Source organism: Doryrhamphus excisus, linkage group LG4 (assembly GCF_037039965.1).
Source record: "Doryrhamphus excisus strain RoL-2023G ecotype Guam linkage group LG4, RoL_Dexc_Guam_v1.1, whole genome shotgun sequence".
Classification (NCBI taxonomy): Eukaryota; Metazoa; Chordata; class Actinopteri; order Syngnathiformes; family Syngnathidae; genus Doryrhamphus; species Doryrhamphus excisus.
The window spans coordinates 3,269,498-3,288,119 of NC_136360.1; the positions used below are offsets into that span (position 1 = coordinate 3,269,498).

Below are 18,622 nucleotides of genomic sequence, written 5' to 3' on the forward strand. Positions count from 1 at the left end.
CATATTTTCCCAGATTGTACTGTACAACAGTAATTCCAGAAAGTCTGAAACAAACATCAGTCTAAAGCTGGGTTGATCAGTCTGAGGTGAGCACAAACACGAGTCTACAACTAAAATGTGTATGGCAACATTCATGCAGAATGAAAAAGTCAGAAGTCTCTGGTCCATTAGTTGTCCTAAGAGAAGGGATGCACTCAGGTGTGAGATCATTGCCCCTAACTGGAAACGGGTGGAAAAGACGTCATCACAGGCTTAGACATCAAAGAAAGTCAGTCAATGGGGGTTAACATCCAAAAGAGGTTAGCATTGGCTATGAAAACACATCTATAAACACGGGCCCCACCAATGGGCTGGACTGTCCGTTATTACTGGCACTGCTGTTGTAATAAACTAACATTAGGTAAGAATACAGTATGTAGAGAGGCCACATGTGAGTGTAAATGTAAACCAGGGGACACCCGGGAGGTGTCAAAAACATTAACTTTTATTAGCTGATGGAAAATTGAGACCAGTGGCCTGGCTTGACCAAAAAGAGAAACTGTTCAAACTTAAGGTGATTCATTGACGTGAGTTTGGTTTTCCTTACTTTGAAATTACATAAGACAGTAGAACCTCTGTTTTTCATACGCCCCATTTTTTTTGCAAGATTCAATTTTCAATGGAAATTGCTAAAAAAAAAAAATCATATTTTTCATACACAGTAATGTGTAGTGGTTCTTTTAGAATTGGGACACTATAGACAGATTCCGGTCATGGAATCCTGTGTTCACCAATAAGACGTTAATAAAGGCAAAAGTGTGTGTAAATGTTTATCCATTTAATTCGTCATTTACTGTAATCCCTTGTTTATGTAGTAAATCGTCTCCAGCAAATTTCTTATTTATAAAAGGAACATTTCCGTAGTTTGAGCACAGAAAGACCTCCTAAGTCCGAAGACCTCCTAACTATGTTTTGTAACATTATTAGAGCCGTCTAGACAAACTAAAAACCCTGTAGTCACATTTACAATTGCATCACAGAACATAGCAGAAGAAATAAGTCATAAGACATAAATAAGATAAATTATGCTGGTATATGTCGCTACTATTCATGACACTGACCCTTCTGACGCTGTCAATGTTCTGCGTCGGGGTTGAGCGTACTACTGTTCATTTATCGCAAATGAAGAATACCAACTAAAGCAAAACAAACAGTGGTATTGCAACTGAAACGGACCAGTGTTTAAAACACACTTTTGCTGCAAATGTTGATCCAAAATCATAGGAGAAGGCTTAAGAAACTCTGCCAGGAGGAACAGGAAGACAGAACGTGGTAATACGTTGAAGGAAACCATATATGTAGTGTTACCTTCAGTATGTTTTGTGGCTCCATGTGGGTTTTAATTAGATGGAAACATGCTCTAATGGCTCTTTTGATGCGTAAAGTTGCCGAGCCGTGGAGTAGGAGGATGCAGAATAAACCTGCACAGGCACAGGGAGAAAATTTTACATGTGGTACAAAACATAAAAAGGCCCAATGTCTTTATTTAAGACCGTTGACAAAAACAATAACGAAAGAGGTTACAGGGTTTATACTTTCAGGATTTATGAGTAAATGCAAATTGGACGGTGCATTCCAACTAGTATATTAACACGCTGATTTTCATCAAGACGGTGATGGACAAAAAGAGGCCCTTTCATAGCATCCTCGGTCATGCTTGACCTCTTAACTCTCTCTGGCAGCACCTCTATCATCAACGGTGCCAGCGTCTTTATTAACACAATTATCTTCAACTTTGTCCTCACTGTCTACCAGGTCATCTTTGTTCATGTCCATGGAATTAGCAGGGCTATTGGCACCATCAGATATCTTCATCAAGGTGGTATTTTGCCCAGCGTCTCCCTCCCGCTCATCTTCATCATCACTGTCCATGATCTCCCCTTCCTCTAGCGCTCCCTCCTCCAACTCTTTCTTTGCCCTTTTCTTTTGTGGGGGTTCTGTTTCAGGGCTGGACTGTGTTGCGGCGAGAATGGTGTGAGAGGTCTGGTCCTGGCTTGCTTCAGTCTTTGTTGAAAACTTATCACAGGTTGACGCAGGCTCAGCTGAAACAATACAACCCCAATTTGTATATAAAAAGATCAAATACTGGCAGTTAGTTACAAACCAATGCTCAAATGCTTTGCATGATGATTTTGCTCAAGCACAGCAAGAGTAAAACATGGATGGTGAAAATGAGGGACAGTTGAGACAGGACGGGAAGGATGACGCTATGGTTTGGCCCCTTGCTGGTGCTCAGGATGGGGCAAAGTGCCAAGCTGTTAGTTATGTAAGGAAACAGGGTGGACATGTGAGAAAGAAAGGCTGTGACACAAGACCAGTTACACTTTGTTGGAACATTTACATTTGATGACTTACAACAAAAAAGCCTTAAATAATCATTCCAAGGGAACATTACACGCATTGAACTTAGTGTTTATCTTGTGGAATTCTTTACTTGGCTTCCTACTTTTGCAATCTTTTTATTTGCTTCTCTTGTGTCAATAAGCACTTATTTTGGATAGGTGCCTGTCACCCCTGACATAAGTCGTAAAGCTCCTCATCCTCTTGGCCAAAACACCATCACTCAACATGCAATCTCTTATACTCGAGAGGACTAAGCAAATGCTTTGTGTAGGCTTGTTAGATCAAATATAGGAAGGTAGCCTAAACCAATATAAGAAAAAAACTACTTTTATAGCATAGTTTGAAAGATCCAGTCAATCATTGTGCCGTGTGGTGTCCAATTCCTCCACCTATTCTCCTTCCATGTACAGCACGGGTCAGTTTTAGTGTCGATGTACTTTAAAGCAGGATACCGCCGAGCTCCTCTTGGAGTGCAGTGGAGCCTGAGAGGCTCTAAACCCTTTATCCTCACTGCATAAGCTGCTGCCACAGTATCTGATCGCTTGTTATCGCTTCCTGTCCAGCTTCCCAGACCGTGGCATGTGCCATTATCAGGATGATTCTTTGACATATGATACATCTAAACGTCACGACAGCAATGCCTTATCATGGCAAGCACACACAAACAGACCAGAATAACCTAATTCGTCATTCAGCCTGAATTGTTCTGATAAAATGATGATACTGTGGTCTATTAGGAGCAAACAAATCCTTCTGAGTCTCAGCCTCAGTTTGTTGCAAAACAAAGGTGGTGTTCGTTCTCAACAATGACATAACCCACAGGACCCCACACTTGGGAGTGACATACAGGTGACATAAGCACAGTTGCTCCTTCCCTGTCATATCACATCTTATGAGGTCATTATTCAACAATAAGCCACATTTGATCCTTTTGATCTGTTTGCGGCTGAGGTTCAACCGAAGCCTGTGATGCTATGCAGAGCACACTTTTCTGTTGGTGTAGCATGTTGCCATAGTGAAAAATAAGAGGAGGGGGGAATATTTACGGTCCCTGTTGGACAAACCAAGACCATGATACAATTCTGTTGGAATCATTTTGTTGCTATTATTTCTCATCCCCACCCAGCAATAGGTGTTCAACGAAAAATGAAATGAAGCAAAGCATCGAGATGAAATTGTAATGCTTTATGTGCATTAAAGACAATGTGTTCCAGATGGAAGGACACGCTGAGATGAGAATAGGACTTCAATCATTGTGTTTTGAATAGACGGGATATTTACCTTGTCCTTTCAATGGAAACTCCTTCCAATGAGCTTTGAGTACCACATGAAGTACGGGATACTCAATCAGTATTTTGTAGATCAAGTTGTCTCTTAGGCTCTTGTGTATATCCAACTTGTGGTACCTATTCCAGATCAAACAAAAAAAAAAAACACAAAGACGATTGAAGCCTGTTGATTAAGTAACATCATATGGAATTTTGACTGATTTGTTATTTAAGGCTATGTCCACATTAACACTGATACTTTCAAAAATGTACATTTCACGCTAAAAATAATGCTTGTTTGGGATGACATGAGTCTTGTCTCTAAGTTGGCATGGCCATAAATCACAAGTCTAAATAGTTAACTGGATTCTTGGAAGACATTGCTTGCTTTTCCACTCGATGCGCAATGACAATGGAATATAAGATTTATACCGCAAATGGCAGCATACAACTGTCAAAGAGGAGGTTGTACAGCTATTGTTTGTTTTTCAAAGAGCACAAGCAAATGCCCACTCAAATGGCCAATCAAAGCTCTTTCTTACAATGTGACATTTGCAGGTTTTTACAGGTAGACAAACTTCCAAGAAGACTTTCTCCAGGAAGGGACAGAGTTTCGGATCATTTGACATGCTCCCATAACTAAATAGTAATAGTTTTTAAGACGTCCCTGCAGGACAGGTTAGGACAAATGGTCGCTTGTATATCTGAAACCACACAGGTGATTTATCACCCCATTTGAACAAGGAATTTCAGAGAAAGTGCAAGATTATACAGTGATAAGGCAAGTACTGTGGTTAGACTGAATGTATATTTTCCTTATTGACTCATCTTACCAAGAGAGAACACTTAGACATTGAGTAAACACATTTTTTGCATATTATCATACATGCATATGCATTTTTTAAATGTTATATATATTATTAAAAGGTATAACTATGTATATTCATTAAAAAATGTATTTAATTTAAATATTTCAACATTTGAGCACCAATATGCCTTTCAAAGTTGTTTGGGATTAATGTGTTGTCATTTTTAAAACAATATGCCAATATAACAAAACTACAGAAACTGTAGGACAAGCTGACCACTCTAAAAATGAGAAAGGCCACAGAATGTGTTTACCACAAATATTTGAGCAAAAGTGCAGACAGACAGTCAGATAGTTTTGGAGTTGTTAAAATCTTGTTGGCAGCAAACGTAGTATCTCTGTCCTGTCAATAGGTGTTGGTGTTCTGAATGATTCAATTGACAGACAGCGAAAATGGAGAAGACATCGTCTGGATGTTGGGAGTGGAAAAAATAAATATTAAAACATTCAGAGAGGTGGGAATGACTCTCATGGAGCATAACCTGTCCACATTTTCATCATTTCCAGTCAGAGGGTGACTGGTTGCATGTCTAGTTTCCCATAAGGGCTTCTTTATTGAAGCAGGTAAAAAAAAAAAAAAGTAAACAGTAAACAGCCATTCAGACTCACATTCACATGTACATGGACAATTTAGAGTCCTGAATTAAGATGCTAGTTTTTGGAATGTGGTGTTTATTTCCATGTTGTTTTCAACAGTCATAACATTATTATTTCCCCACATTTATGTGCAAAGTACTGAAAGCAGCACATTAGCTAGTCACCAGGAAAGATTTTCAACTCATAGGAAAAACATATGTATATTATATTGATCTGATTTATGGTGGGAAAACTATGACAGGAACAACTTCATATCAAAAGCACTAAATGAATAGACTACCATCGACCAGTACAAGCCTGGACTTTGTTTTTCAAGAGAGCTGCACCGCACAAATATGCACATTAGCACTCAATAAGGTAATCAAATATTACCTTTATACATTCCCACACAGTATCAGGATTTGGGACCAAATATGAGACAAAAGAAAAGGGGGGAAAATATACCATCTCTGCAGCGTGTTGATGGTGAGACCTCTCAAATTAAATATGCAAAAACTGTAGAATTTTTTACTGTATATTATTTGTTGATATTTCCAAAATTGATCACCCTCTACCATGGGTGTGCAACAAAAAAAAATAGCTTAACTTGTGTATCTATATGCGTATGAAATCATTTTTCACAAAGAAACTACTTTCTTTAACCTTAAGATCACAAGATGGTCTCACTTACTGTCGGACTTAACGTTATTTATGCCATCTGAGTTTTTTATACAGGGTAAAACACATGACTAAAGAAGTATACCTCACCTGACTGAGTTGGCCTTTCGTCCTTCTGCCTTCATGAAAACACCGGCATCCTCAATCGGGGCTTCTACATACCTCTTCAGCCTGAAACACAGTTGCGGTAGGGGCAGGGATAGGTATAGCAGTCAAGCGGGATACAAACATTTTATTGTGAAAACATTTTTAACTCAACATTGATCATGAATTTATTAATTAAGTAAAATGTTACTTTTGTTTACACAAGCGGAGAATTGAACCCAGGTCTTCCCAATCTCCTGAGTGTGTGACCTACATGCTAACCACTTGTCCACCGTGCGGCCATACTACGTTTAGATGACTGAAAACAGACTGGAAAAGTGCTCGTCACTAAACGATGACATCACCATATGTACCGCATTGCTAGTTTTGAGTCTCACTAACAGGAACAGCAATTCTACATTTTGTGACTGTACGGGCTATTGTTTTTGATGTACATATATTTACACTTATTTTGAACAGCACCTACCACTTTTATGTTTATATTGTTATTCCTTGTTTTATTTTTATCCTTTTCCTTATTTTTACCTTCTACAAAATGCATTGTGGAGTTGTACTCAAATTTCGTTTTATGCAATACAATGACAATAAAGGCGATTCTGATTTATTTACATAAACCCTCCTTCTAAATTAAGTTGCATGTAACCGAGGCCCCTTGTGATTTGTAGTTTTTATGGCTATTTTTAGCATACTGTCATGTATTACTGGGCAGAGTCCCAAATATGGGGACAGCAGTCTTAGTAGGGAAGTCTAAACTCCCCGGTCTCGGCCGACCTAGGGACTGTTAAACATAATCCCTCCAGCGTGTCCTAGGTCTGCCCAAGGGTCTCGTCCCTGCTAGGCATCTGGACTACATACCCGAGCCACTTTAACTGGCTCCTCAATGTGAAGGAGCAGTGCCTCTACTCTGAGCTCCTCCTGGATGGCCGAGTTCCTCATCATCTCTCTAACGGTGAGTCTAGCCACCATACGGAGGAAAGTCATTCTGGCCGCCCATGACCATAGGTTAGAGTGGGAACATAGATAGACTGACAAATTGAGAGTTTTAACTTCTGGCTCAGCTCTCTTTTTACCACAACGGTCCTGTATAGCAACCACATTACGGCAGACGCTGTGCCAGTCCGCCTCACGTTCCAGCCTTCCATTAAGTATTCTTTAACCCACCTCCTGCTATGTTTGTTTTCAATTATTTGAGGTTTTTGTTCCAATATGTTTAGTGTGTATTTTTGTTCTATTATCGCTTGACCAACTAAGGAATGTACATTTTTTTTTAACTATTTCATATGGGAGAGTATTAAGCAGGATGAGCCAACAGTCAAGGCACTGAATTTCCTCTACAGACCCCATTAAACGGGACCTATTGTGCTTTTTCCACTTTTCTGAACAATAAATGTAGTATTCTCGTGACAAAGTTTCAGATAATGAGGTTTGCGCATTTGGAAGTGAGCCCTGAAAGAAGTTTGGGATGGCTCACAACACTCCGTTTCAAAAGGCGTGGTAAAACTATCCCTTTGGGATGTCACAGAGGGGCGGACTTCCTTATATGGTTCATAGTTATGAAACACTCTGGCCGTGTGACCAATCACACCAGCTAAAGCCACATTTTCATTTATTAACATTTACAGCCATATAAAAACAAAATACTGTACTGTAGAAACATCAATTAAAAAAGGCTTACTTTTGGCGTATGACAGGATCGGACTCTGTACGGTGTATATAAGGGGTCAAGATACGTTCCAGAGTTAGTGTGTCACACACCCTAAAATAAAATGTAAAACATAATGAGCGACAAAATACACAGTTATTCCATGAAAATCATAGAGCAGTAACATTTTAAGTGTGACACAGTGGCGGCTCTAGCTATAGGCCACAAGGGCAATTGCCCAGTGTGGCATTCTCCAAAGGGAACCTTGAAAGGGAAACAAAAGTCAGGAAATGTGTGGCAGATGGACGCCATCTACAGACGGGATACTTGAAACAACATTCTGCTTAAACGTCAAGCCAGAACCGCCACTGGTGTCACATCCCCCAAGATGCCCACTTAAGTAGCGATCTGAATCTGATTGGTAACTTACCTCATTTGGCTGAATTCAGTATCACTCTGAGGGAACATAAGCTTCAGGTGCCAGAGAAACCGTTTTTCTCTACAATAGAAAAAGTTGAATTTGTATTTGGGTTGAGCTTTTCAAATACAGTTGGCAGCCAGTAATTGATTACAAGAAATCAACCAATCAATCTGAGACAACTTAACCTACTTTTTAAGTAGATATAATAATATGCAATGCAATAGTACGAGCCATGTGATGAATCGGCTTTTGTGTATTTATCGGCATATGCCGATCATGTCATTGGCCAATTGATTGGAACATCTCTACTTTTAAGTTTCAGTTTGAACTGAAGTGAGTGTGAACTATACAGTACAATAAAAAGGTGGGGAGGGTCTGAGAGGAGATTCCCTACGTAACTGTAGGTGTAGGTGACACTTCTAACCCCTTAGTCAGAGGAATTTATGCACTTGTTGGCTGGGTTTCACCTTTACTACGTCAGTGTGTGACCATGTGTACATCTGCCGAGGCCTGCATGTGTTTGCACATGCAAGAAAATGAGGGTGGGGCACCAGGTGTGATGCCATTATTCTGTTATTACAACAAATGGAAACTATGCATTTGACTGGAAAAAGGGGCTTGCCAAAATGTATTCAATCATTTCAGTCAAGGCTGCAGTACATACCTGGGCTAATTGCCACCGATCATTGTCAAAATGAGAAGCAATAAAAAAAAAAAAAAAAAAAAATCAAAACCCTTCAAATATATGGTTTTAAGTTCAATTATGTAATTAGGTCTCTGAATTGGGAAAAAAATAATCATGTCATACTGCACACACAATAAATTGTTGCATTCTGATTATCCACTCGTCCACCGTGCAGCCCATGTTCCGATTATGTCACCCATTAAAAATGTATGTTTGAGACATGGCTCGGTGTCTCTAAACTCTTCCAAAACCCTCCTCTTTGCTCTTTAATTACCACTGTTCACTCACAACATAATACTGATTTCAGCACTAAATATGATTGACACTAGTGATGCCTGAGCGGGGAATCAAACCTGTGTCTCCTAGCTGTGTGGTCTCCGTGCTAACCACTCGTATACCGTGCATTTAACATCTGAAGTTTAATGCAGGATTAATTACTCAAGTGCATACACTGCTGAAACGTTTGGATTTCTTGTGTCCAACACTACGTAACAAAAATGGGAATATTCATCTATAAAATACAGCAGAAACCCATCTGACTGGATTATGGATTGGACAGACAAAAAGTACAATTCAAGAAAGCGTGGATCCTTTATTTCTGGTCGTCAGGTGCCAAAGCAAGAGACTACTAATGGAAGAAGTTGGCAGACCTTTGAGTCCTCTCTATTAAGTTTTGAAGGCTTCATATTTTTGGATTCTAACCTTAATGGATGAGGTGATGGAGACTCAAATAGATGAGAAGACAGAAATTGCAGCTTTAAAAAGTTCTTGATTGTGTACCATCTGCTAGCCTAATGAGGCATCTGCTTTGTATTGGGAGCTCAATAGAGAAAGAACTGGGTCCAAATACCAGAATGTGTCACAGCAGTCATCTGTAATCATCACTATTGTGATTAAAATAAATTGCAAGTAAATGGCAGCACTGTAAAACAAAAAAAAAAACTCCACAGCTGGCGATGAAATGGCGGGCAATCAATTCAACTACAGAACAAGCCCACATGGTTCAAAAACATTGATGCAGCTTATTCATCGTGCAAAATCAATCATTCGATCAATAAACTGACTAACCCATAAGTGACATAAATTCAAACCACCTTATTCTAATAATTCCTATAATCAATAGTGGCCGCATGTTGCCCTGGCGGTTAGCAGGGTTAACAGTATGGCGACATCTCTGTAGGGTTAGCATATTCTCACCGTGCATGCATGGGTTTTCCCCGCGTACGAAAGCTTCCTCAGACATCCTAAAAACATGCATGGGGACTCCAAAATGCTCATAGGTGTGAAAGTGAGTGTGAATGGTTGTTTGGCTTTAGGTGCCAACCAATACAGAATGTTCATTTTACCCTAAAACAGATGGGGATAGGCTTCGACTCTAATGTGGATAACACAGGACACAGGGCGGCGTATTTGCCGTGGTTCAGGATTAGACCAGTGACTGTACATCATGAGGTGTCCTAATTTTTTCCCTAATCAAGTGTGACTTGGGTTTTTGTAGCTTAGCTAGGCTCATTGTGACTTCATGGCTGCCTTTAATCATCTTATATCATTCCCACTTAGAGGTTTCTTGGCTGAGCCACACTCAAAAAAGCTGACGTGTGTTATTATTTCAACTAGACCGCATTACAGTAATGTACTTTTAGCAAAACCGACGAAGAAGGTGTTTAACAAATTCCATCTCATGCAGAGCACTGCAACTTAAACAGACATGTTATTTCAACCAAAATTTGTCAATTTGATCCATTATTCTTGGGGTGTCTGAGGCCAAAGATTATTGATACAGTACTCTAAATTGTCAGAGTTCAATGGCTTGTAATGTATAATCAATTTTCCCTCTGTAAATCCACTGACCACCAAACAGGATCTCCACAGTTGACTCTTTAGTAAACCCATTAGTAGCAGGACAACACACTTATGGACAGGCAACAATGTCCTAATCTAAAATAATGATGTGTACAGTACAGTGTAATGTAAAGGTTGTTTGGCCTCTCCTCTCCAAGTCATTTCTTTACTGCTTGTTGGTCAGTCGGAGTAAGCGCTGACGCTGCTTTTGGCAACGTCCTTAACAAGTCTCCCTCTATTTACAGGAGGATGTTTTATTAAGTAATTCCAGCAGATTGTGATTACATTACACTAACAGTTAGGGTTTAACAAGAGTGCCACCCTGTGGTAATTTAACATAAACAATGATACTTTTTCTAGATGTGATGATAGAATTATGGTAAAAAAAATGCATTAATATTGTGGTATTCTTTTCAAATCTTGCAATGTAACATTATCATTGATGTATGGCATATTCCTCTGCATGAATTCAGTTATCTTACCTAAAGTGGAAGATGGTGGAGTTTTCTATACTCTTGGTGAAGGTGCTAGGGAGGGTTCTAAGTGTGATGTTCATCTTTCTGGCATTGGCAGTCAGCTTCTTTGCCTCAACAAGGAAATTTATATAGTATTAGAGATACACATAGAATATACAGAATATTCTATTCTATACACTCGTATAAAGGAGATCATGATGTCAAAACAGGCACATTATGACAAAAGCATTGTTCTCTGAAAAAGAAACTTCTCCTCAGCCTTGAGGAGATTTTGTTGGAAGCAAAGGTTGGCTGACATTTCAATTTAGAAGGAAAGAGAAGTGGGGGTGGTGGGCTCCTTAGACAAATATGTCTAAATACCAGACATCTGTTATGCATCAATAAACCTGACTGTGTTAAACATTTAGTACCTCCATCTAAATGTTAAAAGGGCTAAGGTTTTACTTTCTGCTGCTCGTTTACCTCTTTCATGACTTCAGATTGGCAGGCAATGAAAGATGTTTAAAAAGAGATTTATTAAAAAGATAAGGCAGGGCAAGTCTGCCACCAGATTACTGAACTTGCAATGATCTGGAAGAAGCCAAATCTGCAAACTCATCATGTGCCAAGTTTTTATCTGTCTTTTTCTCTCAGAAGTAGATGAAGACGCCTCGTTATTTTTAACTGATTTGACTTTTGATGGATTCAGTCTTACATTCCAGCAATATAGATTCATTCCAAATACAGTGGAATCTTGCTTGCCATCATTAATCTGTTCCAAAAGGTCAAGACAAATCATATAAATCCAATTAATCACTTCCAGTCACCCAAAAATACGAATTAGAGAGAATAATTATAGTGACTTTTTTGCCTTTAGCTCTGAAGTCTGTTTTAAATATCTACATTTCAGTACTTCATTTTCAGGTCTAGGAATAACGTCAACAACAAACAAAAGACTCACTCTCATTGAAGCACGTGGAACACGAATGAGATCTCTGTGGGCACCATCAGCAAACCTCCCTGTGTCCTCCAGAAATCTATAGTCTTCAAGATAGCAATTGATCATTAAAATGCAAATCAACGCATTTAGCAGAAAAATATTACTTTGTTCCCCACAATCATGGAAGAAGGACAACATACTCACCACTGAGAAGCGTCATTTCATCAAACTGAGACAGAGTCAGGTAAGCGGTTTTGTTTCTGACACCACTGCATCTTGACTCTTCCTTATGTTTCTTCACACAAATCAAACTGAAGGACAAAAGAAAAAAAAATTGTTTCGCTTTTTCTTTGGTGCATACAGTGATGTATTCTTTATACAGTGGAACCTCGGTTAGCTTTCTCCCCGCCACAAAATGTGTCAGCAAGATCAACACTTTCCTCTTCAACATTACCTTCCTGTTTTGACATGTTTATATTTCTTGAATTCAATATAAGTTTCTCACCCTCTTTATCAAAATGCTGGTATTTGCAACTTTTTTTGGCTCCATTTCGTGTTATTGAGGTGAGAAACATGATTAAATTCAAGAATTTGCGAATGCAAAACAGGGAGGTGGTGTTGATCTTGCTGCCATAGTGTCTTTGGGAACAGTCACATCAAGCATCAAATCTTCAGTGAATTTAAAAGCAACATTAAATGTTCATTTATCCCTTTCATTCATCATTTATGTATATTTACATGCATTTCAAATTGTTTTCTGCATGCAAAACTAAAATGATAAAACTACAAAAGGAGTGGGTTAATTGGATTTACATTACATTTAATGTATTAATCAATTATATTATACAAAACGGTCCAAACTTTGAAAGAATGGCCAACAGTCAGTTTTACATAACAAAAATGTGTTATTGTTCAAATGTGCGTGTGAAGGCGTAAATACAAAAAATAAAACATGCCATGCGTTGCTGGTGCCAATTTCACAGATGAGAGACGGGTATTTGGAAGAATAACACTGAATCCAAAGAATCTGCTCGAAAAGAATGCTGACTGATGCCTTCAACAGCGTTTGTGAAAGTAAGAGACGACATTCTCTGGTGTCAAACAATTTCAGGCCTGACTTTCAATATGCAAGCAGATTTTTGAGGATTAGGTGATAAATGCTATAAAAGCAACAGAACTTCAGGAATAGACTACAGATTGTTGCTACTACCAGTGGCATGTTTTTGCAGGACATGAATCAAAAGAAAGTGTCAGTAACAACAACTACGCGGCTGGTGTCAGTCTTAAATATTGTGTTAAGCAACAGTGGAACCAATCTTTTTTATCACACAAATTACATAACCCTTTGGCCACTTTTCTATTGCTTAAATCCGAAAGAGAAGCAGTTTTTCTTTAAAATGATAAGTCACACCTGGCTTGTTGAGACACAGATGGAATACAGCTTTCATACTGAATGGAGTTATATAAAATAACCCCAGATATATAGCAGACTATCAAATGAACTTCTATTCACCTGAAAATACGCCCCCGTTGTTGCCCCTAAGCATGAATGTGAGTGTGAGTCATTGTATATACTATACGTGCCCTGTGATTGACTGGCGACCAGTCCAGGTTGGAACGGGTTCCATTCCCCCGCAATGTAACTTTTAAAGCGGTTTTAAGCCATAAAAATGGCCACAAGATGGCAGAAGTGGATCTGATAAGAACTCTCGACAGCAGAAGTGGAAGTGGAAGAGAATGGAAAAGTGTAGTGTGCAGAAGGTTACAACGACAACGACATTTCGTTGGCAATTTCACTGCTGTGTTATTGTGCAATAACAATAAAGAAAGTCTATGTCTATGTCTGTAGGAAAAATTTAACACAAGCACACACAAATGCGTACGGGAGGGACATCTAGTGTGAATTTAATGTGCTAGCCATCAGATACACCACTGAAGAAGAACACAACTTCCAGAGACTGCTGCAGTTAACATTGTGTTACGTGATGTCTTTCCACCCACAGTGAAGACTACCAGATACTGTAAGATGAGATGGGGAGGCTTTTCATGCCCAATTCAATCTATATACCAAAGCAGAAGAGTAGTCCTCTGAAGAAATGGTCCTTCTATTATTATGAAACATATCTACTGATTGTTGAATCAGAGCAACTGGACTGGCTTGATTTTCTTGAAGATGCTTTGCCTTTCATCCGCGTCCCTGTGCAAATTCTGTTTCAATTCCCCACATATACCATGTACTGAAAACCTTTACAGACACTTATAATTTCTGAATTTGTGGATAGAAAATGACAAATTATCATGAAACTTGTTTTGTAGTTCAACCCATGAATCGATACCATTCCCTGACAAGAGTATTTCTTCCCTATTCATGATCATGATTCAGATTGAGAAAAAAACAGTAGCCCAGTCCATAAGCGTTGGCTTGGAAATTACTGCACTGCCAAAAAAATGTACTGCAGAAGTCCCAGAAAAATAAATAACATGTGTTAGTAAATCCATGTTCTTACCTGCAAGAATGTGTGAGACAAGCAGGACACTTGTACTTGGCCTCTTCTGTCCCACAAACGCCACAACTGTGGAACAAAAATATACTACATTTAATTCACCCAGAAATTCCACCTGAAAGCCAAATACATTTTAAATAAAAGACACATAAAACGCAATCGGTACAACACAAGAGATGGTGGAACTAAATATTGCCAGGCAATGTTTCAAGCCGGCACCACCGGAAGCAACTACAGTACTCGAACGTGTTATGTTCTCCGCTCATGAAACAACTTATTACACCAACTTTGAACTACAGTTTATCAACAAAAACAATATCAAGAGTTTAGTGTGTTAATATTATCAACTATTTTTACACAAGTACAACTAAACATGACATGAATCCGTTATCCGCGTTTGGTCCTTGCTTGAATTCCGAACACTCACTTTGATTGAGAAATCTTTCTTTTCGTCCCCTTCGGCTCTTCGTCTTGACTATTGCTGTCCGAAGCTGTCTCCAGAGATGTCATGATGTTTGTCGTTGGGGAAAATGTTGCGCACATTGCAGGAGAAAAGCAGGCACACTTCAAAACAAACCCTCTTACGCCGGTGACCATGCGGTTACTTGCTACCAGATCCGGTTTAAAGTCTGCTCGTTGGCGCCTCTCAGTGTCAGGAGACGCAACTGCAACGTGTTGACAAATTGGTGAGATTGTGAAAGTTATATCTTTTTTTTTATTTTTGGTCTGTATTAATTTCATTTTCACATTTAGGAAGGGTGCCTCTTGTAGATGGCTCGCTGCTACATTAACAATTAATTTTATTTTAATTATCCTTAATGACAACAATACATCAGTGGTGTCCAAAGTGTGGCAGGGGGACATTAGCAGTCACAGCGGGGCACATTGTAAAATTAACTGGACAAAAAGGCACAATACAAAGAGAAAAACTTGAAATGTTGGCACCAATAACAAATAACAAGGTAAATATATACTTTATGTACATTTTACAACCATTTTGCAAAATTGGTATACGAAAAATATACAATTACTCTGCAAAGGTAATATGTAAGTACCCTGCATGTCATTACATTTTTCAGTCTCCTGCCCTCTGTGGAAAATGTTTTGGCACATTTGTACACATTTTGGAAGAGACACTATACATCCACTCGTCTATGAAGACATTTTTACAAGATATGGGGGTGTTTCTTTGGTACTTTTTGGCCATTCATGTAGAGCAACTATATAAAAAAACACAACCACTCTTGGATAAAATGTTCAATTTATTTGTCATCATATTTATTATTTACACAGATGCATCAATTTCTTTGATCCAGAGAATGTATATGATCATACTTTGCTCAAAGTAATATAACTTAAGGATATGATGACTATGTTTTAAAGAATTCTGACTCCGGCTCACTGTAGCTGCCAGTCCACTGAGCTACCTCTGATCAAACTGAAGTAACAGTGTGATGAACATACAGTTGCAGGCGTGAACACCACCGAAACATAAATACTGTACTTCCATTAGTGTGGTCGGACAAATATTTCTCTGAGAGTATTATTTACTGTTGTACAGTAATGTGAAAAAACCAAAAAGGATATAAATAAACAAAGTATGCTGGCAATATATACACAGGAAATGCAAAAACCTACTGATGACTCATTCTTTGTTGCAGCACCAATGATAGGATTCCCCTGAAGAACCTACCACATGTAAGCTAAAGCTACAAAAAACTATGTAGCAAACTAAATAACGGTTCATAAATTAAAAGCAAGCAAATACAACATAACAAACCTTGATGTAACCGGTACATACAACACAAAGGAAACAAAGACTAATCTAAAAGCAACTATTTTAGAAAGCAAGGTAGAGGTAGAGCACCATCTGTCAAGATGAACAGGTCCAAATGTGTAGGACCAAAGATTACCGTACAGTTCATGAAAACAATGTCCATATAGCCTTTGACTGGAAATAATGTCAATGAATCCACATGCTATTGCACTCATATATACCTTTAGTTACACAGTGCTCCCATTGAGTGACCCGGAACACTCCTTCAGGTTGGGTCCGAGTGTCTGGTGGTGGGGAGGCGAGGTGGGTTTTGGCAGAGTATGATTGGCTGCTGCATGGTGAGGCCCAACCCTGTGATCAGGAGGCAATATGGGTCCATATACATATACAGCCAGCCTGAGCACCAGTTGACTAATACAGAAACAAGCAAAAACATTGTATACATGTGTCTGATTAATACAGTTGAACATTATTTTAATTTGTCGGACTGTGAGTTCCACATAGATTGAGTAATTCTAGATGGATATTGTCTATTTTTTTTCCTCACACGCTGGTCTAAATGTCTTCACAAAAAAAATCTAATCTCCAAAAACGTCTTCTCGGTAGGAAGACATTTAGTGAGCCAGCCTATTAATGAATAGTTCATGTGAACAAGGCAGAGAATGACGATGTTAACTTCAAAAAAAGCAGACAGGACCAACTTCTATGTGCTGCTGAACATGAGGATGTGGTGCTGCGATTTCCTTTATGTCTACAATAGGTAGCTGGTGACTCTCCTGAGTATGGAAGAAGAAACGTGACTGGTGCCAGCTGCCATCTTGGATCTGCAAGATAGGAAGGAAGCGATAACAATTAAATGTTTGATATAGTGTGGCCTGGATTTTTGGAAAATCAGGTTGTGGTCAAAATAACATCAAAATATAATTGGAATAAAATCCTTATTACGAGAACAACATTTATAAAAGGAAAGTTGAAATAGTTAATTATTATTATTTTTTGCATAAATGGCAAAACAGCTGTAATTTTACGGGCTTAAAGTCAGAGAAAAAAAAGTTATTTTTAATTTGATGAAAATAAACTGATAATGTTATAAGGAAAAATAATTCAATTTTACTTGCACAAAATTGAAATATTACAGAAAAAATATATTAGAAGTCATAATATGAGAACCAAATTTTGGAAAAGTTTGGTTGGGGTAAAGTTATACTATTATAAGAATACACTTACAAGAATAAAGTAATAAAAAGTTGAAAAAAGCAAAAGCAAAGTTCACACCAATAATACGCTGTTTCAGTTTGTCCTTTTCCCTACGCCATTTGAAACACTTTAAGTTTAGAATAAGTAAATTGGAGAGGCTAACTAGGTAGTTCTGTAGCGTGCTAGCAGCTAGTGATCCAGTAGCCTGGGCAATGTGATGTAAACAGCACAACAAGAGTGTAAAAGTGACTATAGGGGTGTTACCTCATGTCTACAGGGCTCTAATAATGTTAAAATTGAATTTAGAAAGTCATAAGCAGGTTTTCTATGCTCTAACTCTGAAAATATTAAATTTATTAATATAGAGTTCTACTTTGCATGAATTCACTTATCGTGGTTGGTTCTGGATGACTGGATTTCTATAAAACCATCAGTTTTTTAGAAGTATTTTTCTGCATGATGTCAAATGAATCCTAATAAGGTAGACAGAGGTGTGTAGTAGCCTGGTTTTACAGGTTAATTCATATACTGCATGGAATACTAATGTACAAAATCTACCACTAAAAACAACGCATGGGGTAAAATATGACAGTTTTGGGGGGAAAAAACAACAGTACTCAGCTGCCGCCCTACCTTGCACTCATCTTGTAGCACATATGGTTCAAGTAGCGTGTCTGTCTCAAACATTTGATTGTTCCAGCCTTGAAACCGAAGATTGGCGCTCTCTTTATGCATGTGGCCAGGAGAGCTGAAGCCGTCTGCGGTGCTGTTGGAAAGATCCGTTAGGCAGTGGAGTGTGATGCTATGGCTGGCCTCAGTACTCAGTAAGTGGAGAAACTTCATTTGGACTTTCCCTACACCAAACACCATCTGCAAGGACAAAGACAGAGGTGCCGTCAATCTGTCATCATCAGTATTGGGGTAAAAGTAGCTTATGACAAGTGACTCGGTATAAGAGCTCAGACTGTTAAAAAAAGGTCAATGGTGAATGTTTATTGTTTTGTTGTATTATGCATCTTTAGGTTTGACTGTGAATATTCTCATTCATCCAGGTCATTGTAGCTTCAAGGCATTGAATCCATCGCAACTGGACTTTTCAGGTTGTCTTCAAAGACATTTCGATACCAGTCTGAGAAACTCAAAAACACAACATACCACTACATTTAAACTACAGTACACTAAACTTGACTTGGTGCAAGAACATGAAAAGCATGCAGAGCTGTCTATTCTGTGATTGACAGGAAGCCTGTGCAGAGACCTGAGTACTGGACTATTCATTCAT

At 38.6% G+C, this 18,622-nt stretch overlaps 2 protein-coding genes across 2 annotated transcripts in view; both read right to left on the minus strand.

The window, feature by feature from the left end:
• Positions 1-1,490: 1,490 nt before the first annotated feature.
• Positions 1,491-15,020, minus strand: znhit6 (zinc finger HIT-type containing 6). Its single transcript, XM_058073348.2, has 10 exons — positions 14,794-15,020; positions 14,370-14,435; positions 12,067-12,173; positions 11,884-11,966; positions 10,950-11,053; positions 7,950-8,018; positions 7,553-7,633; positions 5,863-5,943; positions 3,664-3,788; positions 1,491-2,081 (listed from the first exon to the last, which is right to left on the minus strand). Exons 1-10 carry the CDS (start codon positions 14,961-14,963, stop codon positions 1,705-1,707), a joined length of 1,263 nt encoding a protein of 420 aa, XP_057929331.2. The 5' UTR covers positions 14,964-15,020; the 3' UTR covers positions 1,491-1,704.
• A 604-nt stretch (positions 15,021-15,624) lies between these two features.
• Positions 15,625-18,622, minus strand: part of col24a1 (collagen type XXIV alpha 1) — an 82,288-nt gene continuing 79,290 nt past the window's right edge. The window contains exons 59-60 of the mRNA XM_058073812.2: positions 17,974-18,210; positions 15,625-16,967 (exon numbers count right to left, since the gene is read on the minus strand). Of these exons, the coding sequence (XP_057929795.2) occupies positions 16,821-16,967; positions 17,974-18,210 (384 nt within the window). The 3' untranslated portion in view covers positions 15,625-16,820. The remainder of the gene's footprint in view (positions 16,968-17,973; positions 18,211-18,622) is intronic.